This window comes from Pseudophryne corroboree, chromosome 3, assembly GCF_028390025.1.
Source record: "Pseudophryne corroboree isolate aPseCor3 chromosome 3, aPseCor3.hap2, whole genome shotgun sequence".
NCBI classification, from domain to species: domain Eukaryota; kingdom Metazoa; phylum Chordata; class Amphibia; order Anura; family Myobatrachidae; genus Pseudophryne; species Pseudophryne corroboree.
Genome location: NC_086446.1, coordinates 327,744,597 through 327,771,311, shown reverse-complemented (window position 1 = coordinate 327,771,311; position 26,715 = coordinate 327,744,597). Strand labels below are relative to the sequence as shown.

The 26,715-nt window shown below is 45.5% G+C and overlaps 1 protein-coding gene across 1 annotated transcript in view; it reads left to right on the top strand.

Moving 5' to 3' along the window:
• The window catches only part of SERINC3 (serine incorporator 3), a 41,085-nt gene extending 14,643 nt beyond the window's left edge, over window positions 1-26,442 (top strand). The window contains exons 3-10 of the mRNA XM_063959558.1: window positions 10,434-10,630; window positions 11,792-11,871; window positions 12,486-12,623; window positions 13,261-13,430; window positions 21,428-21,518; window positions 22,873-23,053; window positions 23,764-23,988; window positions 25,003-26,442. Of these exons, the coding sequence (XP_063815628.1) occupies window positions 10,434-10,630; window positions 11,792-11,871; window positions 12,486-12,623; window positions 13,261-13,430; window positions 21,428-21,518; window positions 22,873-23,053; window positions 23,764-23,988; window positions 25,003-25,141 (1,221 nt within the window). The 3' untranslated portion in view covers window positions 25,142-26,442. The remainder of the gene's footprint in view (window positions 1-10,433; window positions 10,631-11,791; window positions 11,872-12,485; window positions 12,624-13,260; window positions 13,431-21,427; window positions 21,519-22,872; window positions 23,054-23,763; window positions 23,989-25,002) is intronic.
• The last annotated feature ends 273 nt before the right edge of the window (window positions 26,443-26,715 follow it).

Genomic DNA, 26,715 nt, shown 5'->3' with positions numbered 1-26,715 from the left:
GGTGTGCACTGGCTCCTCCCCCCATGACCCTCCTCCAAGCCTCAGTTAGATTTTTGTGCCCGGCCGAGAAGGGTGCAATCTAGGTGGCTCTCCTAAAGAGCTGCTTAGAAAAGTTTAGCTTAGGTTTTTTATTTTACAGTGAGTCCTGCTGGCAACAGGATCACTGCAACGAGGGACTTAGGGGAGAAGAAGTGAACTCACCTGCGTGCAGGATGGATTGGCTTCTTTGGCTACTGGACATTAGCTCCAGAGGGACGATCACAGGTACAGCCTGGATGGTCACCGGAGCCTCGCCGCCGGCCCCCTTGCAGATGCTGAAACAAGAAGAGGTCCAGAATCGGCGGCATGAAGACTCCTCAGTCTTCTTAAGGTAGCGCACAGCACTGCAGCTGTGCGCCATTTCCTCTCAGCACACTTCACACGGCAGTCACTGAGGGTGCAGGGCGCTGGAAGGGGGGCGCCCTGGGAGGCAATGAAAACCTATTTTTGGCTAAAAATACCTCACATATAGCCTCCGGGGGCTATATGGAGATATTTAACCCCTGCCAGAATCCGTTAAGAGCGGGAGACGAGGCCGCTGAAAAAGGGGCGGGGCCTATCTCCTCAGCACACAGCGCCATTTTCCCTCACAGAAAGGCTGGAGGGAAGGCTCCCAGGCTCTCCCCTGCACTGCACTACAGAAACAGGGTTAAAACAGAGAGGGGGGGGGCACTAATTTGGCGTTAGAAATATATAAAAAAGATGCTATAAGGGAAAACACTTATATAAGGTTGTCCCTATATAATTATAGCGTTTTTGGTGTGTGCTGACAAACTCTCCCTCTGTCTCTCCAAAGGGCTAGTAGGTCCTGTCCTCTATCAGAGCATTCCCTGTGTGTGTGCTGTGTGTCGGTACGTGTGTGTCGACATGTATGAGGACGATGTTGGTGAGGAGGCGGAGCAATTGCCTGTAATGGTGATGTCACTCTCTAGGGAGTCGACACCGGAATGGATGGCTTATTTAGGGAATTACGTGATAATGTCAACACGCGGCAAGGTCGGTTGACGACATGAGACGGCCGACAAACAATTAGTACCGGTCCAGACGTCTCAAAAACACCGTCAGGGGTTTTAAAACGCCCGTTTACTTTAGTCGGTCGACACAGACACAGACAGGGACACTGAATCCAGTGTCGACGGTGAATAAACAAACGTATTCCTTATTAGGGCCACACGTTAAGGGCAATGAAGGAGGTGTTACATATTTCTGATACTACAAGTACCACAAAAGAGGGTATTATGTGGGATGTGAAAAAACTACCGTAGTTTTTCCTGAATCAGATAAATTAAATGAAGTGTGTGATGATGCGTGGGTTCCCCCCGATAGAAAATATGGGCGGTATACCCTTTCCCGCCAGAAGTTAGGGCGCGTTGGGAAACACCCCTTAGGGTGGATAAGGCGCTCACACGCTTATCAGAACAAGTGGCGGTACCGTCTATAGATAGGGCCGTCCTCAAGGAGCCAGCTGACAGGAGGCTGGAAAATATCATAAAAAGTATATACACACATACTGGTGTTATACTGCGACCAGCGATCGCCTCAGCCTGGATGTGCAGAGCTGGGGTGGCTTGGTCGGATTCCCTGACTAAAAATATTGATACCCTTAACAGGGACAGTATTTTATTGACTATAGAGCATTTAAAGGATGCATTTCTATATATGCGAGATGCACAGAGGGATATTTGCACTCTGGCATCAAGAGTAAGTGCGATGTCCATATCTGCCAGAAGATGTTTATGGACACGACAGTGGTCAGGTGATGCAGATTCCAAACGGCACAAAGGTGTATTGCCGTATAAAGGAAGAGGAGTTATTTGGGGTCGGTCCATCGGACCTGGTGGCCACGGCAACTGCTGGAAAATCCACCGTTTTTTACCCTAAGTCACATCTCTGCAGAAAAAGACACCGTCTTTTCAGCTTCAGTCCTTTCGTCCCTATAAGAGTCATATCTGCCCAGGGATAGAGGAAAGGGAAGAAGACTGCAGCAGGCAGCCCATTCCCAGGAACAGAAGCGTTCCACCGCTTCTGACAAGCTCTCAGCATGACGCTGAGACCGTACAGGACCCCTGGATCCTACAAGTAGTATCCCAGGGGTACAGATTGGAATGTCGAGACGTTTCCCCTGCGCAGGCTCCTGAAGTCTGCTTTACCAAGGTCTCCCTCCGACAAGGAGGCAGTATGGGAAAAAATTCACGAGCTGTATTCCCAGCAGGTGATAATTAAATTACCCCTCCTACAACAAGAAAAGGGGTATTATTCCACACTATATTGTGGTACTGAAGCCAGAAGGCTAGGTGAGACCTATTCTAAATCTTAAAAAAATTTGAACACTTACAAAGGTTCAAATCAAGATGGAGTCACTCAGAGCAGTGATAACGAACCGGGAAGAAGGGGACTATATGGTGTCCCGAGACATCAGGGATGCTTACCTCCATGTCCCAAATTTGCCCTTATCACTAAGGGTACCTCAGGTTCGTGGTACAGAACTGTCACTATCAGTTTCAGACGCTGCCGTTTGGATTGTCCACGGCACCCCGGGTCTTTACCAAGGTAATGGCCGAAATGATGGTTCTTCTTCGAAGAAAAGGCGTCTTAATTATCCCTTACTTGGACGATCTCCTGATAAGGGCAAAGTCCAGGGAACTGTTGGAGGTCGGAGTAGCACTATCTCGGATACTGTTACAACAGCAGGGGTGGATTCTAAATATTCCAAAATCGCAGCTGATCCCGACAACAAGTCTCCTGTGCTTAGGGATGATTCTGGACACAGTCCAGAAAAAGGTGTTTCTCCCGGAAGAGAAAGCCAGGGAGTTATCCGAGCTAGTCAGGAACCTCCTAAAATCAGTGCATCATTGCACAAGGGCCATGGTAAAAAAATGGTGACTTCCTTCGAAGCAATTCCAGTCGGCAGATTTCATGCAAGAACTTTTCAGTGGGATCTGCTGGACAAATGGTCCGGATCGCATCTTCAGATGCATCAGCAGATAACCCTATATCCAAGGACAAGGGTGTCTCTCCTGTGGTGGTTACAGAGTGCTCATCTTCTAGAGGGCCGCAGATTCGGCATTCAGTTTTGGATGTTGGTGACCACGGAGGCCAGCCCGAGAGGCTGGGGAGCAGTCACACAAGGAAAAAATTTCCAGGGAGTGTGATCAAGTCTGGAGACTTTTCTCCACATAAATATAGCTAAGGGTAAATTTATAATGCTCTAAGCTTAGCAAGACCTCTGCTTCAAGGTCAGCCGGTATTGATCCAGTGGGATAAAACATCACGGCAGTCGCCCACGTAAATAGACAGGGCGGCACAAGAAGCAGGAGGGCAGTGGCAAAAACTGCAAGGACTTTTCGCTGGGCGGAAAATCATGTGATAGCACTGTCAGCAGTGTTTCATTCCGGGAATGGAAACTGGGAAGCAGACTTCCTCAGTAGGCACGACCTCCACCCGGCAGAGTGGGAACTTCATGGGGAAGTTTTCCACATGATTGTAAACCGTTGGGAATTACCAAAGGTGGACATGATGGCGTCCCGTCTGAACAAAAAACGGGACAGGTATTGCGCCAGGTTAAGAGACCCTCAGGCAATAGCTGTGGACGTTCTGGTAACACCGTGGGTGTACCAGTCGGTGTATGTGTTCCATCCTCTGCTTTTCATACCTAAGGTACTGAGAATTATAAGATGTAGAGGAGTAAGAACTATACTCATGGCTCCGGATTGGCCAAGAAGGACTTGGTACCCGGAACTTCAAGAGATGCTCACAGAGGACTTATGGCCTCTGCCGCTAAGAAGGGACTTGTTTCAGCAAGTACCATGTCTGTTCCAAGACTTACCGCAGCTGCGTTTGACGGCATGGCGGTGGAACGCCGGATCCTAAGGGAAAAAGGCATTCCGGAAGAGGTCATTCCTACCCTAGTCAAAGCCAGAAAGGAGGTGACCGCACAACATTATCACCACATGTGGCAAAAATATGTTGCGTGGTGTGAGGCCAGAAAGGCCCCACGAAGAAATTTCAACTCGGTCGATTCCTGCATTTCCTGCAAACAGGAGTGTCTATGGGCCTCAAATTGGGGTCCATTAAGGTTCAAATTTCGGCCCTGTCGATTTTCTTCCAGAAAGAAGTGGCTTCAGTTCCTGAAGTCCAGAAGTTTGTCAAGGGAGTATTGCATATACAACCCCCTTTTGTGCCTCCAGTGGCACTGTGGGATCTCAACGTAGTTCTGGGATTCCTCAAATCACATTGGTTTAAAACCAGTCAAATCTGTGGCTTTGAAGCATCTCACATGAAAAGTGACCATGCTCTTGGCCCTGGCCTGGACCAGGCGAGTGTCAAATTGGTGGTTTTTTTCTCAAAAAAGCCCATATCTGGTTGTCCATTTGGACAGGGCAGAGCTGCGGACTCGTCCCCAGTTCTCTCCCTAAGGTGGTGTCAGTGTTTCACCTGAACCAGCTTATTTTGGTGCCTTGCGCCTACTAGGGACTTGGAGGACTCCAGGTTGCTAGATGTTGTCAGGGCCCTGTAAATATAGGTTCCAGGACGGCTGGAGTCAGGAAAACTGACTTGCTGTTATCCTGTATGCACCCAACAAACTGGGTGCTCTTGCTTCTAAGCAGACTATTGCTAGTTGGATGTGTAATACAATTCAGCTTGCACATTCTGTGGCAGGCCTGCCACAGCCAAAATATGTAAATGCCCATTCCACAAGGAAGGTGGGCTTATCTTGGGCGGCTGCCCGAGGGGTCTCGGCTTTACAACTTTGCCGAGCGGCTATTTAGTCAGGGGCAAACACGTTGGTAAAATCCTACAAATTTGATACCCTGGCTAAGGAGGACCTGGAGTTCTCTCATTCGGTGCTGCAGAGTCATCCGCACTCTCCCGCCCGTTTGGGAGCTTTGGTATTATCCCCATGGTCCTTTCAGGAACCCCAGCATCCACTAGGACGATAGAGAAAATAAGAATTTACTTACCGATAATTCTATTTCTCGGAGTCCGTAGTGGATGCTGGGCGCCCATCCCTAGTGCGGATTATCTGCAATACTTGTACATAGTTACAAAAATCGGGGTATTATTGTTGTGAGCCATCTTTTCAGAGGCTCCGCTGTTATCATACTGTTAACTGGGTTCAGATCACAGGTTGTACAGTGTGATTGGTGTGGCTGGTATGAGTCTTACCCGGGATTCATAAATCCTTCCTTATTGTGTACGCTCGTCCGGGCACAGTATCCTAACTGAGGCTTGGAGGAGGGTCATGGGGGGAGGAGCCAGTGCACACCACCTGATCCTAAAGCTTTACTTTTTGTGCCCTGTCTCCTGCGGAGCCGCTATTCCCCATGGTCCTTTCAGGAACCCCAGCATCCACTACGGACTCCGAGAAATAGAATTATCGGTAAGTAAATTCTTATTTTTTTACCCCAGGTCACCTCCCAGCAGAAAAAGCCGCAGGCTTTTCAGCCGCAGTCCTTTCGTTCCTATAAGAACAAACGAGCAAAAGGACATTCCTATTTGCCCCGAGGCAAAGGAAAGGGTAAGAGACTGCAACAAGCAGCTCCTTCCCAGGAGCAGAAGCCCTCCCCGGCTTCTACAAAGGCGTCAGAATGACGCTGGGACCTTACAAGCAGACTCAGGGGCGGTGGGGGGTCGCCTCAAACATTTCAGCGCACAGTGGGCTCACTCGCAGGTGGACCCCTGGATCCTGCAGGTAGTATCTCAGGGTTACAGGTTGGAATTCGAGAAGTCCCCTCCTCGCCGTTTCCTAAAGTCTGCTTTGCCAACGTCTCCCTCCGACAGGGCGACGGTATTGGAGGCCATTCACAAGCTGTATTCTCAGCAGGTGATAGTCAAGGTACCCCTCCTACACCAAGGGTACCTCAGGTTAGTGGTCCAAAACTGTCATTATCAGTTTCAGACGCTGCCGTTTGGATTGTCCACGGCACCCCGGGTCTTTACCAAGGTAATGGCCGAAATGATGATCCTTCTTCGAAGAGAAGGCGTCTTAATTATCCCTTACTTGGACGATCTCCTGATAAGGGCAAGATCCAGAGAACAGCTGGAGGTCGGAGTAGCACTAACCCAAGTAGTGCTCCAACAACACGGGTGGATTCAGAATTTTCCAAAATCCCAACTGATCCCGACGACACGTCTGTTGTTCCTAGGGATGATTCTGGACACTGTTCAGAAAAAGGTATTTCTTCCGGAGGAGAAAGCCAGAGAGTTATCCGATCTAGTCAGGAACCTCCTAAAACCAGGAAAAGTATCTGTGCATCAATGCACAAGAGTCCTGGGAAAAATGGTAGCTTCTTACGAAGCGATTCCATTCGGCAGATTCCATGCACGAACTTTTCAGTGGGATCTGCTGGACAAATGGTCCGGATCGCATCTGCAGATGCATCAGCGGATAAAATTGTCCACAAGGACAAGAGTGTCTCTGCTATGGTGGTTGCAGAGTGCTCATCTGTTAGAGGGCCACAGATTCGGCATACAGAACTGGGTCCTAGTGACCACGGATGCCAGCCTGAGAGGCTGGGGAGCGGTCACACAGGGAAGAAACTTCCAGGGCGTGTGGTCAAGCCTGGAGACGTCTCTTCACATAAATATACTGGAGCTAAGAGCAATCTACAATGCTCTAAGCCTGGCAAAACCTCTGCTTCAGGGTCAGCCGGTGTTGATTCAGCCGGACAACATCACGGCAGTCGCCCACGTAAACAGACAGGGCGGCACAAGAAGCAGGAAGGCAATGGCAGAAGCTGCAAGGATTCTCCGCTGGGCAGAAAATCATGTGTTAGCACTGTCAGCTGTGTTCATCCCGGGAGTGGACAACTGGGAAGCAGACTTCCTCAGCAGACACGATCTGCAGCCGGGAGAGTGGGGACTTCATCCAGAAGTCTTCCACATGATTGTGGTCCATTGGGAAAGACCAATGGTGGACATGATGGCGTCCCGCCTCAACAAAAAACTGGACAGGTATTGCGCCAGGTCAAGAGACCCTCCGGCAATAGCTGTAGACGCTCTGGTAACACCATGGGTGTACCAGTCTGTGTATGTGTTTCCTCCTCTGCCTCTCATACCAAAAGTACTGAGAATTATACGGCAAAGGGGAGTAAGAACGATACTCGTGGCTCCGGATTGGCCAAGAAGAACTTGGTACCCGGAACTTCAGGAGATGCTCACGGAAGATCCGTGGCCTCTACCTCTAAGACGGGACCTGCTTCAGCAGGGACCGTGTCTATTCCAAGACTTACCGCGGCTGCGTTTGACGGCATGGCGGTTGAACGCAGAATCCTAAGGGAAAAAAGGCATTCCGGAAGAGGTCATCCCTACCCTGGTCAAAGCCAGGAAGGCGGTGACTGCACAACATTATCACCGCATTTGGAGAAAATATGTTGCGTGGTGTGAGGCCAGGAAGGCCCCGATGGAGGAATTTCAACTGGGTCGATTCCTACATTTCCTGCAAACAGGATTGTCTATGGGCCTCAAATTAGGGTCCATTAAGGTTCAAATTTCGGCCCTGTCGATTTTCTTCCAGAAAGAATTGGCTTCAGTTCCTGAAGTCCAGACTTTTGTAAAAGGAGTACTACATATACAGCCCCCGGTTGTGCCCCCAGTGGCACCGTGGGATCTTAATGTAGTTTTGGATTTTCTCAAATCCCATTGGTTTGAGCCACTCAAATCGGTGGATTTGAAATATCTTACATGGAAAGTAACCATGCTACTGGCCCTGGCTTCAGCCAGGAGAGTGTCAGAATTGGCGGCTTTATCGTATAAAAGCCCATATCTGATTTTCCATTCGGACAGGGCAGAACTGCGGACGCGTCCTCACTTTCTGCCTAAGGTGGTTTCAGCGTTTCACCTGAACCAGCCTATTGTGGTGCCTGCGGCTACTAGCGATTTGGAGGATTTCAAGTTGCTGGACGTTGTCAGAGCATTGAAAATATATATTTCAAGGACGGCTGGAGTCCGAAAATCTGACTCGCTGTTTATACTGTATGCACCCAACAAGCTGGGTGCTCCTGCTTCTAAGCAGACGATTGCTCGTTGGATTTGTAGCACAATTCAACTTGCACATTCTGTGGCAGGCCTGCCACAGCCTAAATCTGTCAAGGCCCATTCCACAAGGAAGGTGGGCTCATCTTGGGCGGCTGCCCGAGGGGTCTCGGCATTACAACTCTGCCGAGCAGCTACGTGGTCAGGGGAGAACACGTTTGTAAAATTCTACAAATTTGATACCCTGGCTAAGGAGGACCTGGAGTTCTCTCATTCGGTGCTGCAGAGTCATCCGCACTCTCCCGCCCGTTTGGGAGCTTTGGTATAATCCCCATGGTCCTGACGGAGTCCCAGCATCCACTAGGACGTCAGAGAAAATAAGATTTTACTTACCGATAAATCTATTTCTCGTAGTCCGTAGTGGATGCTGGGCGCCCATCCCAAGTGCGGATTGTCTGCAATACTTGTACATAGTTATTGTTACAAAAAAATCGGGTTGTTATTGTTGTGAGCCGTCTGTTCAGAGGCTCCTACGTTTGTCATACTGTTAACTGGGTTCAGATCACAAGTTGTACGGTGTGATTGGTGTGGCTGGTATGAGTCTTACCCGGGATTCAAAATCCTTCCTTATTGTGTACGCTCGTCCGGGCACAGTATCCTAACTGAGGCTTGGAGGAGGGTCATAGGGGGAGGAGCCAGTACACACCACCTAGTGGTCAAACTATTAAATTTTGTGCCCTGTCTCCTGCGGAGCCGCTATTCCCCATGGTCCTGACGGAGTCCCAGCATCCACTACGGACTACGAGAAATAGATTTATCGGTAAGTAAAATCTTATTATTATTATTATTATTATTATTATATATTTTTTTTTATTATTAAAATGGATGTATGTATGTTCCAGCATAACTCTGGAATGCCTGGAGCAATGTACACCAAACTTCGTACACATCACTTACTATCTGGAAAAAAATACTGTGGTGGGAAGGGGGTGACATGTAAAAATCCATAGTTTTCAGGGTCGCGGAGATGAATTGTGACACTCCAGATGCAGTTTAAGTCCAAGTTCAGCCCCCATCAGCATGGGGGGGGGGGGGGGGGGGGTGAGAATGGGTGAAAATTAAAATGTCCAAAATGCCTGACAGTAGTGTTAAAGCCATAGTTTTCGGGTCGCCATAGCTGATCGCATTTTGAAAATTCATATGTTCCTGAGACTGTCCATTAACATATAGGCTATGTATCTTCACACTAATTCTTTTTAGGGTTGGGTAGTGAACTTAAACTTGAAGATGGGCGCAATGAAAATAGTCTTATTGCGTTAAGAATTCCACGCGGGCGAAGCCGCTGGCAAAAAGCTAGAGTGTTTGTGTGTGTGTGTATATATGTATGTATGTGTGTGTGTGTGTGTGTGTGTATATATATATATATATATATATATATATATATATATAATGTGTGTGTGTATATATATATATATATATATATATATATATATATATATATATATATATATATATATATATATATATAATATAATTAATTTTTTTTTTTTTATATACATACAGTCAGGTCCATAAATATTGGGACATCGACACAATTCTCATTTTTTGGGCTCTATACACCGCCCCAATGGATTTGAAATGAAACAAACAAGATGTGCTTTAACTGCAGACTTTCCGCTTTAATTTGAGGGTATTTACAGCCAAATCAGGTGAACGGTGTAGGAATTACAACGGTTTCTATATGTGCCTCCCACTTTTTAAGGGACCAAAAGTAATGGGACAATCACCTCAAAAACTATTTCATGGACAGGAGTGGGCTATTCCCTCGTTATTTCATCATCAATTAAGCAAATAAAAGGTCTGGAGTAGATTTTTGTGTGTGTGTATATAAAATGGACCTATTATATAATGTTTAAAATACATTCATTAACATTCATATGATTACTGTTAAATAAAACTGCCTTTCTATCATAAATTCCTTCAGGGATAGTTTAAAATGTAAAAAAATCTGTTGCTAAGCAGTAGTTGAGGTATTAAGCTCACACGATCATTCAGAGCCAATGTACTGAAAGCTGTCGGCTTGATGATATTACAGAATGCCGACTTGTGAAAAGGTGACTAAAACAATCTGTACAGCAACTCACAGAAAATGTAAGCAGGTTAGTTACGATTTCACACATTTTGTTTAACGTGTGTGTGTGTGACAAATGCAACACTGAATTTGTCATTTTTGTATCTCCGCTATGCTTTGATTTCAAATTGACCTATGAAAGTTTCAACCACCCACCCTGCCCGCTTCCCCTCGCGAACTGTAAAACTGTAAATCATGCTTTAACTAGAGCATCTCTCCTACTATTATATAAATATATATATTTGTATTAATGGTTCTATTCTGGTCTTGTTTACCTTGTGTCTTTTAGATTCCGGGGTTCTGTGAAAGAGAACATGTGACATCAGTGATTCCTCATCTAAATGGCTACGTTGACTGTAATGTGCTGGTTGGATACAAAGCAGTCTATCGAGTCGGCTTTGCCATGACCATGTTTTTCTTGGTCTTCTCCTTGATTATGATAGGTGTCAAGACGAGCAGAGACCCCCGGGCTGCTGTGCACAATGGGTAAACCATACCACATACTTACATGTTGCAACCAATCCAGGCTTAAGCTGGGTACACATTATGATATATTGCCCAATCTTGCTATCCATGATGGATCACAATGACCATCGTACAGTCATAGTGTAATTCAATTCAATGTCTGATGAATCATCTGTTCGCGTTTTCTTTATATGAAGTTCTGCGCAACAGAAGGGACGATGCCAGGTACAATGCAGCGCAGCTAACCTTGACCCTTGAAACAATAGATCATGTCATCTTACGGTGGCAGGCCTGGCCAACCTGTGGCTCTCCAGCTGTTGTCAAACTACACATCCCAGCCTGCCCTGCCACAATTTTGCAGGGCATGCTGGGATGTGTAGTTTCTCAACAGCTGGAGAGCCACAGGTTGGCTAGGATTGGTGTATTGTATATGCTTACACAATGTATTGTTACATGGTATTGGGCTTTCGCTATATGGATACGTTGTTCAAGTACTCCGCTTTAGACCGCAGACTGCATCACACTATTTCTTATTCTGCACCATTTTACTTGGCTCCATATCTAAGGTGCAATATGGAGTCTATTCTTCAGTGGTTATCCAAAAAATGGATGCGTTACTGAACCTCATAGTTAGTGGCTTTCACTGACCATACGTAATAATTAATTTGTATTTCCCTACATATACAGGTTGAGTATCCCATATCCAAATATTCTGAAATACGGAATATTCCGAAATACGGACTTTTTTGAGTGAGAGTGAGATAGTGAAACCTTTGTTTTTTGATGGCTCAATGTACACAAACTTTGTTTAATACACAGTTATTAAAAATATTGTATTAAATGACCTGCAGGCTGTGTGTATAAGGTGTATATGAAACATAAATTAATTGTGTGAATGTACACACACTTTTGTTTAATGCACAAAGTTATAAAAAAACATTGGCTCAAATGACCTTCAGGCTGTGTGTATAAGGTGTATATGTAACATAAATACATTCTGTGCTTAGATTTAGGTCCCATCACCATGATATCTCATTATGGTATGCAATTATTCCAAAATACGGAAAAATCCCATATCCAAAATACCTCTGGTCCCAAGCATTTTGGATAAGGGAGACTCAACCTGTAACTACATCTGAGATTTTAGTGAACGTTTAATAACATGGCTTGTCCTGTTTCTAGATTCTGGTTCTTCAAAGTATTGGCTATTGTTGGCATAATGGTGGGAGCTTTCTACATTCCAGAAGGACCTTTTACCAGAGGTAAATAACCATGAAAATGAATTATCCTTACACTTTGCTTTCAGATATGCAGAAATGAGTCTTCCCATAACAATGATCACACAAGTTATTATTTATTCTCATATTCTAATTAGAGAAGCCACTTCTTCTATTGTAGTGAAGCTATTGCTAAAACCTGAGACTAATTAAATATTTTATAACTAAAAACTAGAAATCCATCACAGTACCTGCAAGTTAGTCTCTCTAATGGCAAATGTTTCTGGATTAATTGAGCGGTGTACAGAGGAATTGGGGATACTAGACGTGGCCTGCTCAGAGAGCTACCAAAGCGGCCAGAAAAAACAGGGGTTTGTTACTACCTCTTTAGCTTCTTTGTCATTAGACTATTTCCCAAGTATTATTGGACCTGTCTGTCACTAGGCCCTTTTTGCTGGTAGTGTGTTATTCTGTATTATAAGGAAAGTATCATACAGGAATCCGATTGACAGGAGGGCAGATGAAGGTGTTATTAAATACAGAAATAAGCTAAATTGGCAACGCATTTATAGGAGCTAGCCAAATTCATACAGCGTTACAAAATGTTTATCTCTTCATATTAACATGAAATAATGGCAATGCTTTTCTCCCTGCATTAGTCTGGTTCTGGGTTGGAACATTAGGAGCCTTTTCTTTCATCGTCATCCAGTTAGTGCTGCTCATTGACTTTGCTCATTCCTGGAATGAGTCATGGGTGGAACGCATGGAGGAAGGAAACTCTAAATGTTGGTATGCAGGTAAGAATTCTTATTGGTTTAATATTATGTTCACATTTAAATAGAATCATGTACAAAGTATAGATTCATTTAGTAGATATTAGAGAAGAGCTATTGCCTTCATCTGGAGGCTTCCATCTTGCGCACATGTTTATTGCTTATGACTGATGAATGGCCTAGCTGAACAGCGAGAAGATGCGCGTCGCCCAAGCTTTCAAACTTTTAGGAGAAATAAAGTCAAAAGGGACTTTGTAAACTTTTCCAGGTTATTTATTGCTTGTAGACTTCCTATTTTTAGGAGAAAAATGACAGAACAGATTCTTAAATAAGTAAATGGAAATCTATCTAGACAAAGATCTATTGTCTGCGCTGCTAGATGCTCAACACTACGCTCTTATGAGTTGTAGTTTATAGTTTATCAATGGCTGATTGGGGTTGGTATCGTGATCCTGGCTACTGGGTAAGCATAATGCATGGCTGAGCGTGGTAGTAAAGGATGTGTATCAAATGTGTAAGTAAATATGTCTGCCGCAATCATTTTCGTTTTATCCCCCCCCCCCCGCCCCCCCCTTCTAAATGAGTTGTCTATTCGTTTTCCTTCAATTGCTATGTATGAATTGAACGGATTCAACATTGCCTTTTTTATTTTCTATTCTAGCATTGCTGTCTGCTACCGGCCTGCTGTACATTGTGTCAGTAATTGCCATTGTCCTTTTCTACGTATTCTATACCATCCCTAGTGGTTGCATAGAGAACAAATTCTTCATCAGCTTCAACATGATCCTCTGTTTCATCGTATCTATCATCTCTATTCTCCCTAAAGTGCAGGTACTTTATAGGCTATTGGTGGTTAGCATTGACGTCTTGCCATATGAATAACTGAGTGTGCCCCACTTGGATGAAAGAGGAAATTGTTTAATGTATCAGTGAACTGGGTAAAGAGGCTATTTAATACCATCAATGTAAGAGGTAAATAAGTAAATGTGAGTGTTATGTTGTTATACTCTTTCTTGTGCTTATACACATCCATTCCACACTTTTCCTTGTATTACTTACACTAGCCCCCCCCCCCCCTCCCCCCCCCTCTCCTGCCCTACCCAGATAACTCGTCCCAATCTGGACGGTAGGGAGGGTTAGCCACTTGCTGTGTGGTGCGAGACAGTGCAGGGCGATGGGAGGCTGGCTGCACAGCGTGAACTCTAACTTCACGTCACACTGTGCAGTGTGCACAGCCAGAGCGAGGGGGAGCTGGGCAGCATCTGAGCCTTCCGAGGACTCTCAACGCTGCCCGGTGGTGGCCAATCCCGAAATTCCCAGGATTAGAAGCTCCAATCCCGGGATTGGCCACCGTAAACACAATGTTAATAATACAATTCAACCTGGATAATGCAATACATACCTGTTGACAGTAGCTTCTGGAAAACTATTTTATCACTCTTCCTTTTAATGCTTGAGATATTTATGTTGAACTATCATTGTATTGGTTTTACTTTCGACACCCTTAAATGTGAGTACTCTTATGGGGGTGTACACATGGGGCGATTTTAGCCTATTCTGACTAGATTGCTTAGAAATTAAGCACAAATTGCTCCGTGTGTACACCCTATAGCGATGGCCGTGTTGCCATCACCCGCTTAGATCTTCAGCACATGCAGGCAAGATCTAGTTAGATCGCCTAGCATGTGCATAAAGAACACTAGTCAGCACACATTGCTGTGTGTATAGCGATGCTATATAGTTACTGCTGTCATATTTTGTTTCTCCCTTGATTACTGCTCTACCTAGATCTTTTACTCCATATCGTTCATTTCCTTGGTTCAGAGGTGAGAGGGAAGCAATTGATTTAGGCTTATAAAGGCCAGCCCCACACTCCCAGAAGTCTGTATGTACGTGTATGTGCAATGACATCATAAAACAAGTATGCCAAGGGACTCTCCCACAGTGTGCAATAACTAAACCCCTCCACATGACTGCTGCATGTGCTGACATCATTGTGGGAGTGCGGACACATACACCCACCATACACATGAGGTAGGAAGAAGCTGGAGAAGAGCAGGTTTGCTTCTTTTTAAAAAAATTTTTTTACCTTTTAACCCATTTGACGCTGAAGCCATTCCTCTTTCTTTCCATAAAAATATATAATTATTATTATTTTTTTTTTAAATATTAATAAATCTGAGTTTTGGCCCTGGAAGTACGATATCGATTTTGATCAACTGTCATCTATTTTATATCATTCAAAATCGAATTTTAGGAAATATTCCCCTTCCCCCAGTGAGAGCCTAGTCTGGATATGTGTAGCTATCTAAAAGTCACTAACTTTGGCCACATAAATCTGTGGAGTTTTCCTTTGTCAGGTTCTCATGATGTTTATGTTCACTCAGGCTTTTGGAAAAAGACATTTAAGCTCTAAGCCCTTTCATAACTAGGGAATGAGCGCTTTCCATCAGGGAAGAGTCCTAGACAATACTTGGAAGGACCTTTCAGTTTAGGAATATAAGCCTAGACACTCATGTACAACAGCAAAGCACTCCCTGTCTTGAAGAGCTAACTATATGAAGTTTTATAAAACTTGCGATGACAAAGCAGATTGTCTCTATATGTAACTATGAGAAGCTCCCACTAATGTTGCTGCATGGTGCCATTCTATCATTTCTCTAATGTCCTAGTGGATGCTGGGGACTCCGTAAGGACCATGGGGAATAGACGGGCTCCGCAGGAGACTGGGCACTCTAAGAAAGATTTAGTACTACTGGTGTGCACTGGCTCCTCCCTCTATGCCCCTCCTCCAGACCTCAGTTAGAATCTGTGCCCGGACAGAGCTGGGTGCATTTTAGTGAGCTCTCTTGAGCTTGCTAATAAGAAAGTATTTTAGTTAGGTTTTTTATTTTCAGAGAGCTTCTGCTGGCAACAGACTCTCTGCTACGTGGGATTGAGGGGAGAGAAGCAAACCTACTAACTGCGGCTAGGTTGCGCTTCTTAGGCTACTGGACACCATTAGCTCCAGAGGGATCGAACACAGGAACCTAACCTTGGTCGTCCGTTCCCGGAGCCGCGCCTCCATCCCCCTCGCAGAGCCAGAAGCCGGCGGGTTGAAGCAAGAAGACGTCAAAATCGGCGGCAGAAGACTCCTGTCTTCATATGAGGTAGCGCACAGCACTGCAGCTGTGCGCCATTGCGCCCACACTAACCCACACACTCCGGTCACTGTAGGGTGCAGGGCGCAGGGGGGGGCGCCCTGGGCAGCAATTGATTACCTCCTGGCAAAAAAGCAGCATATATACAGCTGGGCACTGTAATATGCATGAGCCCCCGCCATTAATTTTACACAAAATCGCGGGACAGAAGCCCGCCGCTGAGGGGGCGGGGCCTTCTTCCTCAGCACTCACCAGCGCCATTTTCTCTCCACAGCTCCGCTGAGAGGAAGCTCCCCAGGCTCTCCCCTGCAGACTCACGGTAGAAAGAGGGTAAAAAGAGAGGGGGGGGCACATAAATTTAGCGCATTAATCATATATACAGCAGCTACTGGGTAAACACTAAGTTACTGTGTGATTCCTGGGTCATATAGCGCTGGGGTGTGTGCTGGCATACTCTCTCTCTGTCTCTCCAAAAGGCCTTGTGGGGGTCCTGTCCTCATATAGAGCATCCCCTGTGTGTGTGGTGTGTCGGTACGCGTGTGTCGACATGTTTGACGAGGAGGGCTATGTGGAGGCAGAGCAGGTGCAGATGAATGACGTGTCTCTGCCGACGGCGCCGACACACCTGATTGGATGGATATGTGGAAGGTGTTAAATGATAATGTAAACTCCTTGCATAAAAGGTTGGATAAAGCTGATGCCTTGGGACAGTCGGGGTTTCAGCCCATGCCTGATCCTACAGCGCAGAGGCCGTCAGGGTCTCAGAAGCGCCCACTATCCCAAATTGTTGACACAGATATCGACACGGATTCTGACTCCAGTGACGATGATGCAAAATTGCAGCCTAAAATGGCTAAAGCCATCCGCTACATGATTATAGCAATGAAGGATGTATTGCACATATCAGAGGTAAACCCTGTCCCTGACAAGAGGGTTTATATGTATGGGGAGAAAAAGCAAGAGGTGACTTTTCCCCCTTCACATGAGTTAAATGAGTTATGTGAAAAAGCGTGGGATTCCCTCGATAGGAAAGTGCTGATTTCCAAAAGGTTACTTATGGCGTACCCTTTCCCGCCAACGGACAGGATGCGCTGGGAATCCTCCCCTAGGGTAGATAAAGCTCTGACACGCTTATCTTAGAAGGTGGCCCTGCCGTCTCAGGATACGACCTCCCTAAAGGATCCTGCCGATAGGAAGCAGGAAAGTATCCTGAAGTCTGTTTATACACATTCAGGTACTCTACTGAGGCCGGCAATTGCGTCGGCCTGGATGTGTAGTGCTGTAGCAGCATGGACAGATAATCTGTCTGAGGAACTGGATACCTTAGACAAGGATACCATTTTACTGACCCTGGGGCATATAAAAGACGCTGTCCTATATATGAGGGATGCCCAGAGGGACATTTGCCTACTGGGCTCTAGAATAAATGCAATGTCAATTTCTGCCAGAAGGGTCCTGTGGACTCGGCAATGGACAGGTGATGCCGACTCCAAAAAGCACATGGAGGTTTTACCTTACAAGGGTGAGGAATTGTTTGGGGACGGTCTCTCGGACCTAGTTTCCACAGCTACGGCTGGGAAGTAAAATTTTTTGCCATATATTCCCTCACAGCCTAAGAAAGCACCGTATTACCAAATGCAGTCCTTTCGATCACAAAGAAGCAAGAAGGTCAGAGGTGCATCCTTTCTTGCCATAGGCAGGGGTAGAGGAAAGAAGCTGCACCATACAGCTAGTTCCCAGGAACAGAAGTCCTCCCCGGCTTCCACTAAATCCACCGCATGACGCTGGGGCTCCACAGGTGGAGCCAGGAGCGGTGGGGGCGCGTCTCCGAAATTTCAGCCACCAGTGGGTTCGCTCACAGGTGGATCCCTGGGCTATACGGATTGTGTCTCAGGGATACAAGCTGGAATTCGAAGTGATGCCCTCTCACCGTTACCTCAAATCGGCCCTGCCAGCTTCCCCCATGGAAAGGGAAGTAGTGTTAGCGGCAATTCACAAGTTATATCTCCAGCAGGTGGTGGTAAAGGTTCCCCTCCTTCAACAGGGAAGGGGATACTATTCCACAATGTTTGTGGTACCGAAACCGGACGGTTCGGTCAGACCCATATTGAATTTAAAGTCCCTGAACATTTATCTGAAAAGATTCAAGTTCAAAATGGAACCGCTCAGAGCGGTCATTGCAAGCCTGGAAGAGGGGGATTTTATGGTGTCTCTGGACATCAAGGATGCTTACTTGCATGTCCCCATTTATCCACCTCATCAGGAGTACCTCAGATTTGTGGTACAGGACTGTCATTACCAATTCCAGACGTTGCCGTTTGGGCTCTCCACGGCACCAAGAATATTTACCAATGTAATGGCGGAAATGATGGTGATCCTGAGAAAGCAAGGAGTCACAGTTATCCCATACTTGGACGATCTCCTCATAAAGGCGAGGTCCAGAGAGCAGTTGCTGATCAGCGTAGCACACTCTCAGGAAGTGTTGCAGCAGCATGGCTGGATTCTGAATATCCCAAAGTCCCAGCTGATTCCTACGACGCGTCTGCCCTTTCTGGGCATGATTCTGGACACAGACCAGAAGAAGGTGTTTCTCCCGGCGGAGAAGGCTCAGGAGCTCGTGACTCTAGTCAGAGACCTCTTAAAACCGAAACAGGTGTCGGTGCATCACTGCACGCGAGTCCTGGGAAAGATGGTGGCATCGTACGAAGCCATTCCCTTCGGCAGGTTCCACGCGAGGATCTTTCAGTGGGATCTGTTGGACAAGTGGTCCGGATCGCATCTTCAGATGCATCGGCTGATCACCCTGTCCCCGAGGGCCAGGGTGTCTCTTCTGTGGTGGCTGCAGAGTGCTCACCTTCTCGAGGGCCGCAGGTTCGGCATACAGGACTGGGTCCTGGTGACCACGGATGCGAGCCTCCGAGGATGGGGGGCAGTCACTCAGGGAAGAAACTTCCAAGGGTGGTGGTCAAGTCAGGAGGCTTGTCTGCACATAAATATCCTGGAACTAAGGGCCATATACAACGCCCTGAGTCAAGCGGAGCCTCTGCTTCGCAACCAACCGGTGCTGATTCAGTCAGACAACATCACCGCAGTAACTCATGTAAACCGCCAGGGCGGCACAAGAAGCAGAGTGGCAATGGCGGAAGCCACCAGGATTCTTCGTTGGGCGGAGAATCACGTGCAAGCACTGTCAGCAGTGTTCATTCCGGGAGTGGACAACTGGGAAGCAGACTTCCTCAGCAGGCACGACCTCCACCCGGGAGAGTGGGACTTCATCACGAAGTCTTCACTCAGATTACAAATCGATGGGAACTGCCACAGGTGGACATGATGGCATCCCGTCTCAACAAAAAGCTACAAAGGTATTGCGCCAGGTCAAGAGACCCTCAGGCGATAGCTGTGGACGCACTAGTAACACCGTGGGTGTTCCAGTCGGTCTGTGTTCCCTCCTCTTCCTCTCATACCCAAGGTGCTGAGAATCGTAAGAAAAAGAGGAGTGAGAAAAATACTCATTGGGGGTAATTCCAAGTTGATCGCAGCAGGAAATTTTTTAGCAGTTGGGCAAAACCATGTTCACTACAGGGGGGCAGATATAACATTTGCAGAGAGAGTTAGATTTGGGTGGGTTATTTTGTTTCTGTGCAGGGTAAATACTAGCTGCTTTATTTTTACACTGCAATTTAGATTGCAGATTAAACACACCCCACCCAAATCTATCTCTCTCTGCACATGTTATATCTGCCTCCCCTGCAGTGCACATGGTTTTGCCCAACTGCTAAAAAATTTCCTGCTGCGATCAACTTGGAATTACCCCCATTGTTCCGGATTGGCCAAGAAGGACTTGGTACCCGGAACTGCAAGAAATGCTCACAGAGGACCCATGGCCTCTGCCTCTCAGACAGGACCTGTTGCAACAGGGGCCCTGTCTGCTCCAAGACTTACCGCGGCTGCGTTTGACGGCATGGCGGTTGAACGCAGGATCCTAGCGGAAAAAGGCATTCCGGATGAAGTTATTCCTACGCTGATAAAGGCTAGGAAGGACGTGACAGCAAAACACTATCACCGTATATGGTGAAAATATGTTGCCTGGTGTGAGGCCAGGAAGGCCCCTACAGAGGAATTCCAGCTGGGCCGGTTCCTGCACTTCCTACAGTCTGGAGTGACTATGGGCTTGAAGTTGGGGTCCATAAAGGTCCAGATTTCGGCCCTATCCATTTTCTTTCAAAAGGAACTGGCTTCTCTTCCTGAAGTTCAGACGTTTGTTAAGGGAGTGCTGCATATTTAGCCCCCTTTTGTGCCACCAGTGGCACCTTGGGATCTCAACGTGGTGTTGGGTTTCCTGAAATCCCACTGGTTTGAGCCAATTAAGACCGTGGAGCTAAAGTATCTCACGTAGAAGGTGGTCATGCTATTGGCTTTAGCTTCGGCTAGGCGTGTGTCAGAATTGGCGGCTTTGTCATGTAAAAGCCCCTATCTGGTTTTCCATATGGACAGGGCAGAATTACGGACTCGTCCGCAATTTCTGCCGAAGGTGGTGTCATCTTTTCATTTGAACCAACCTATTGTGGTGCCTGCGGCTACTCGTGACTTGGAGGATTCCAAGTTGCTTGATGTAGTCAGGGCTTTGAAGATCTATGTAGCCAGGACGGCTGGAGTCAGGAAGACTGACTCGCTGTTTATCCTGTATGCATCCAACAAGCTGGGTGCTCCTGCTTCAAAGCAAACCATTGCTCGCTGGATCTGTAACATGATTCAGCAGGCTCATTCTGCGGCTGGATTGCCGCATCCAAAATCAGTGAAAGCACATTCCACAAGGAAGTGGGCTCTTCTTGGGCGGCTGCCCAAGGGGTCTCGGCATTACAGCTTTGCCGAGCAGCTACTTGGTCGGGTTCAAACACATTTGCTAAGTTCTACAAGTTTGATACCCTGGCTGAGGAGGACCTTGTGTTTGCCCATTCGGTGCTGCAGAGTCATCCGCACTCTCCCGCCCGTTTGGGAGCTTTGGTATAATCCCCATGGTCCTTACGGAGTCCCCAGCATCCACTAGGACGTTAGAGAAAATAAGATTTTACTCACTGGTAAATCTATTTCTCGTAGTCCGTAGTGGATGCTGGGCGCCCGTCCCAAGTGCGGACTTTTTGCAATACGTGCATATAGTTATTGCTTAATAAAGGGTTCTGTTATGTTGGCATCCATTGTTTGATGCTCTGTTGTTGTTCATACTGTTGACTGGGTAAGTTTATCACAAGTTATACGGTGTGATTGTTGTGGCTGGTATGAGTCTTACCCTGGATTCCAAAATCCTTTCCTTGTAATGTCAGCTCTTCCGGGCACAGTTTCCTTAACTTAGGTCTGGAGGAGGGGCATAGAGGGAGGAGCCAGTGCACACCAGTAGTACTAAATCTTTCTTAGAGTGCCCAGTCTCCTGCGGAGCCCGTCTATTCCCCATGGTCCTTACGGAGTCCCCAGCATCCACTACGGACTACGAGAAATAGATTTACCAGTGAGTAAAATCTTATTTTTACTCTCAGGGTGGGTTTGTGCTGCAGTAATTAATTTGTAGTTGATGAGTCTTCAGGGGACTGCTCATGGGTTATATTCCCCAGACCTTCCCCGAATGATCTTCATAGTGCATATGGATCTTTTAGGAACCAAACGTCCTTAAAATTCTCTCTTCATACATTGCAGGAACATCAGCCACGGTCTGGACTGCTTCAGTCTTCTGTGATTACACTATATACAGTATACCTAACATGGTCCGCTATGTCCAATGAGCCTGGTGAGTGTCCTAGGAATACACCCACTAAGTTCTCACCAAAGTAAGAACATGAATACACTAGCTACAGTGCCTTTTGTAACTTCCCAACATGTCTACCTAAAGGTAAAAAAGAAGAAAATATGTACATATAGACTTTAAACCGCACAGATGAGTGCAGGTCAGAATCATGTGTAACACCATAATTCTGTCCCCTATGGGACAAGCTACATTCCTGTACTCAGCCCACCATAATACTACCTGACAGGACAGTAAGGGGTCAGTCCCATAAGCCGTGAGTTCTCTTAGTGGCTGTGCTGCATTTACAGTTCATGTGGACTTGCAAATTTTTGTTAGTATCCCCATAGGATATAAATCTGCGAAATCGGGCTGTTAGGGGGGTTAGTTACAGTGCTGTTGTCAGAATATCTTTGCTGTTGCAGCAGAAACTTACACCTAAAGGATAGATATCTAAGAATGTGGGGTGATGTATTAAGCAGTGAAGACTCAAGTTGCCCATAGCACCCATTTAGCTTATTGTACCATTTATCAAGTATATTCTAAAAAATTATATGTAGAAGCTGACTTTACCATTTTCCATGCTCCATACATCACCCATATGGTGCCAGTACCACAATGTATTGCCATAGGGTTCAGTATGATGTACCGATGGATGGGATGCTGGCTGTCATTATACAGACAGCGGCATCCCATCCGTCATGATCCCAACAGCCTCCTAACCCTAATCTTTTCCCTACCCTTACCCTCCCTTGTGGGTGACTAACCCTAACTCTCCCCCTTCTGTGTGCCTAACCCTCCCTTCCTTGCTCCCAACCGCTAACCCCCATCCTGCTGCCTAAACTTAACCACCCCGCGGCAGGACGATCGGGTTGCTGACTGTCGGTATTTTAATGCCGCCATCCCGTTTGGCGTCGGTATATTGATGCCGGTATTGTGTTATAGACCCACAGGTTGCCCATGTCTGTCTGCAATATGACTTAGGGCCTAATTCAGACCTGATCGTAGCAGCACATTTGTTAGCAGTTGGGCAAAACCATGTGCACTGCAGGTGGGGCAGATATAACATGTGCAGAGAGAGTTACATTTGGGTGGGTTATTTTGTTTCTGTGCAGGGTAAATACTGGCTGCTTTATTTTTACACTGCAATTTAGATTTCAGTTTGAACACACCCGACCCAAATCTAACTCTGCAAATGTTATATCTGTCCCCCCTGCAGTGCACATGGTTTCGCCCAACTGCTAACAAATTTGCTGCTACGATCAACTCTGAATTAGGCCCACACTCTGTAGACTCTGGAACACACCTTGTCATCCCTTCTACTGACGCTTGTAAAATAATAATTCCTCTTTCTTTTCAGGTACTACTTGTAGGCCAAACTTAATGAGCTTCTTGAACAAAATAACATCTCCAGTAATCGGCTCTATAAATGAAACAATGACTACTACGATCACTCCTGAGCCGGTCAAGTCCCTGCAGTGGTGGGATGCTCAGAACATCATTGGTCTCATCGTATTTGTACTGTGCCTCCTGTACTCTTGGTGAGAATGAGGATTACATGTGATTGATGCTGCATATATGTTAAAGTTTCACACCGTTTTAGATGGGGAGATTTCACAAATTGATGCTGTGTTAAAAGAACAATCACGGGGTTACTTGACGCAGGAGAGCTGGGTCAAAAGTTACCAGGCTTCGAGTAATTAATAATGTCACATCCAGCTTTACTACTTTTAGAGGGGTTTCTTTTTTCTCTCCATGTTGCTGTCCCAATTGGTGTTACATTGTAGTGTTGAAGCAACACTACAATGTACAACACTTCAACACTGTTGAAGTTCTGGCTATAGGTTACCAGTTATAGTTAATTTGAAGATGATTTGCCTCATGTGCTTTTCCTTTTCTCACTTACACTATCTTATACTCCATACTCCCTTTGATGGCACCTAACCCCGGGTTTTCTATATCTGTCCTATATTGTCCTGTACTGTAAGTGCGGTTTTCTTGTTTGCTTATTTTATTATGTACTGTGCAATGGGCGCTGCGGATCCCTTGTGGCGCCATATAAATAAAGGATAATAATAATGTGCAAACTCAGGCACTTAAATATCCGTCTTCTCTTGGGAAGAGATACTACAGCTGAGAAATGCACATACTATTGTATGTTCTCCCGTGTTCAAAATATCATAATTATGGCTTTTTGGTGCTTTTATACAACATGAACATTACACAATTTTTGTTTTATTTTCCCTTGCAGTATTCGTAACTCCACTAACAGCCAGGTGAACAAGCTGACTTTGTCTGGACATGACACTGTCATGCTGGATGACACCACAGGGAGCAGCACAGATGTCAATGAGGAAGAGGTGCGGCGCGTGGTGGACAATGAGAGAGATGGGGTTCAGTACAGCTATTCTTTCTTCCACTTCATGCTTTGCCTTGCTTCTCTCTATGTAATGATGACCATCACCAACTGGTACAGGTGAGACCTTTGTATTATCTAGAAAGATTTTTTGTAAAGTACAGTTTACTAAGCTGCTATTAATGAGAACATTGCTTATCGGTTTAATAGGAAGCAGTGCCATTGCGGAGGTACTAACACTTTTCTAAAATCATTAATAAGCTGCACTGTGCTTGAGCTATTAGCACAGCTGTCCACTGAGTGTAGTCACCAGCTGCAATTAAGGGTAGAAACAGGTGAATGTACTTAGAAGGCCAGGTTTAAGCTCCAACAAATACTGTGAAACATTACTGTTAAGTGTATGGTACACGTCAAAGACTACTGTGTCATGGTGTAAGTGATTGGGACACTAAAGGGGCGATGGCTGCTATTTACCGGTGTACTGCTCTCCACGGAGGGGTGCAGGAAACTCTGCAATATTGGGCTACTGTAGTTGATGTGGTCTATCAAGTCTCATAATTGAATTGCTCCATCAGTGTTGGTAAACACAATTAAGATTATATATATAGATATAGATATATAGATAGATAGATATATAGATAGATATAGATATATATATATATAGATATATAGATAGATATATATAGATATATATAGAGAGAAAATGGAAAAAATTGTATGTCTGTGCTCTTCCTTTGTGAGTGTATACAGATGCAGGCAGGGGGTAAATTATTTCACAAACTATCTGCACCCTCGGGCAGAAGTAACAGAGATAACCTAATAGAGGTAGTATTTCTTTTACTCCACTGAATGTTTACTACTGTACATAGGGATCAGACACACTATTCCTGGGTTAACATTATAATTCCATGTGTTACTGCAGCAAGTAGTGTAATATTATTACTGCAAATTGACTGGAGTGATGGGCCTTGTACATATTGCTAAACAAACCGAGACTTATAGGTGAGAAGGATAAAACCTGCTTTCAAAAGGAAAAAACAAGAACCGCCATAGATGAAGTGCCTGGGCAACACCTAGCACTGCCCTCAGCTCAGAACATTTTATCAATTCTGTTTTTCTTTTTCTCTGTAACAGCCCGGATGCGGACTTGAAGACCATAACAAGCAAGTGGCCAGCTGTCTGGGTGAAGATCAGCTCTAGTTGGGTGTGTCTGCTTCTCTATACCTGGACACTGGTCGCTCCAATCTTCCTCACCAATAGAGACTTCAGTTAGAGGTCCTCTTCCTTTTATGGTGAAATAACTCATTCCAAAGTCTGCTTTGATAATTCCATGAAAAAAAAAGCCATTTTCTTTTACTACTGTCAGAATATTATTTTAAATGTGTCAGTTTATCTGCTTCTGTTAAGCTGAATTATTGTATCTACAAAGCAATTTAACTTTCATTCAGTGATATATAATATATATATTAAATTTTTGAAGTTGTACTTTTATCCCATATTTGTTTAGGATAAAAAGTTCTGATATGTTTGCTATGAATCGTGTTGTGCATTGCTGTCCCTTTGGTCCCTGACTAAGGCCTGTGGGAACACTGTAATTCTAATGAAGATGCTGTTGGTGTAAGATTGATTTAATTGGTAAATAATGATTTACACACTCTACACCGGTTCCCTATCCCAATAATCTAGGGCGCCTATGTAATAGCCTGCGAGCTGCAGGCTGTGTGGGAATGACAGCGCGTCTGCTTATATTTTTAAAGCACCAATCGTTTAAAAGGCTTTTAAATACACAGGCAGTCTTGTCGGAATTCCCGGGCGGGCTACTCCATAAGCCCCTGGGTGTGTGAAATCCCTGCTATTAGGTGTAGTTTCCTTCTCCCGTTACTGTGGTATTATACAGTAAATAAGTGTTGGGGGAAGACACATTGAAACATCCTGGCTATTTATTTCATCACGATTATCGTCATTAAGCACTTGCGTATGATTGAATGTTAATGCTGCTTGATTTCATATATGGGGTGGGAGCAGTGACTTTCCATAACCCCACAACAGCCCAGGTATTAACTATGTTCATGCTTGAGCAAAGGTGGGTTAATTAAACTGTCTGAGGCACAATCTCCCCTCTGGTCATGCATGGATAGCCTTTACACAGGGATGGGGAACCTTCGGCCCTCCAGCTGTTGTTGAACTACACATAGCAGCATGCCTTGTTAGTTTTGCTATTTGGCGATGCTGAAACTGTTGCAGGGCATGCTGGGATGTGTAGTTAAACAACAGCTAGAGGGCCGAAGGTTCCCCATCCCTGCCTTAACACATGGGACTTGAGAAACGTTTTAAAAAAAGAGTGCTGGTCACCTCCACGCAGACGGCAACCATTTTGTGGCTAAACCAAAATAACATTGCTGCCTATCAGTTGGAACTAATGACCTCACTGAGTATTAAGTCGGTCACTGATTTGTTGCCTCCGGTGTACACAGGCTGACGTGCACTAGTCGTTTGAGTCTAACTTCAGCACTTACATTTTCTGCACTGTAATATAAACACTGTTTAATATATAAAATAAGCCTTTAATTAAAATGTGTGTCAGACTGCTTATTCTCATTTGTTATTGTTTAAGGCAGTGATTATAGACCATTGAGGCACCAGACAAATGTTCAGGTGTATTCATACAGAAAAATAAATAGCTTTCCTGGATTATTCTGTTGGCTGTTGAATTATATTACACACACACACACACACACACACTCCAGTTTTTAAATTAAAAAAAAAATAAAATCTTTTATGCACCTTTTTATGAAGGGCTTCTTAACATTTGGGATATAGGAAATGGGTCTTACAAAGAAACAGTGT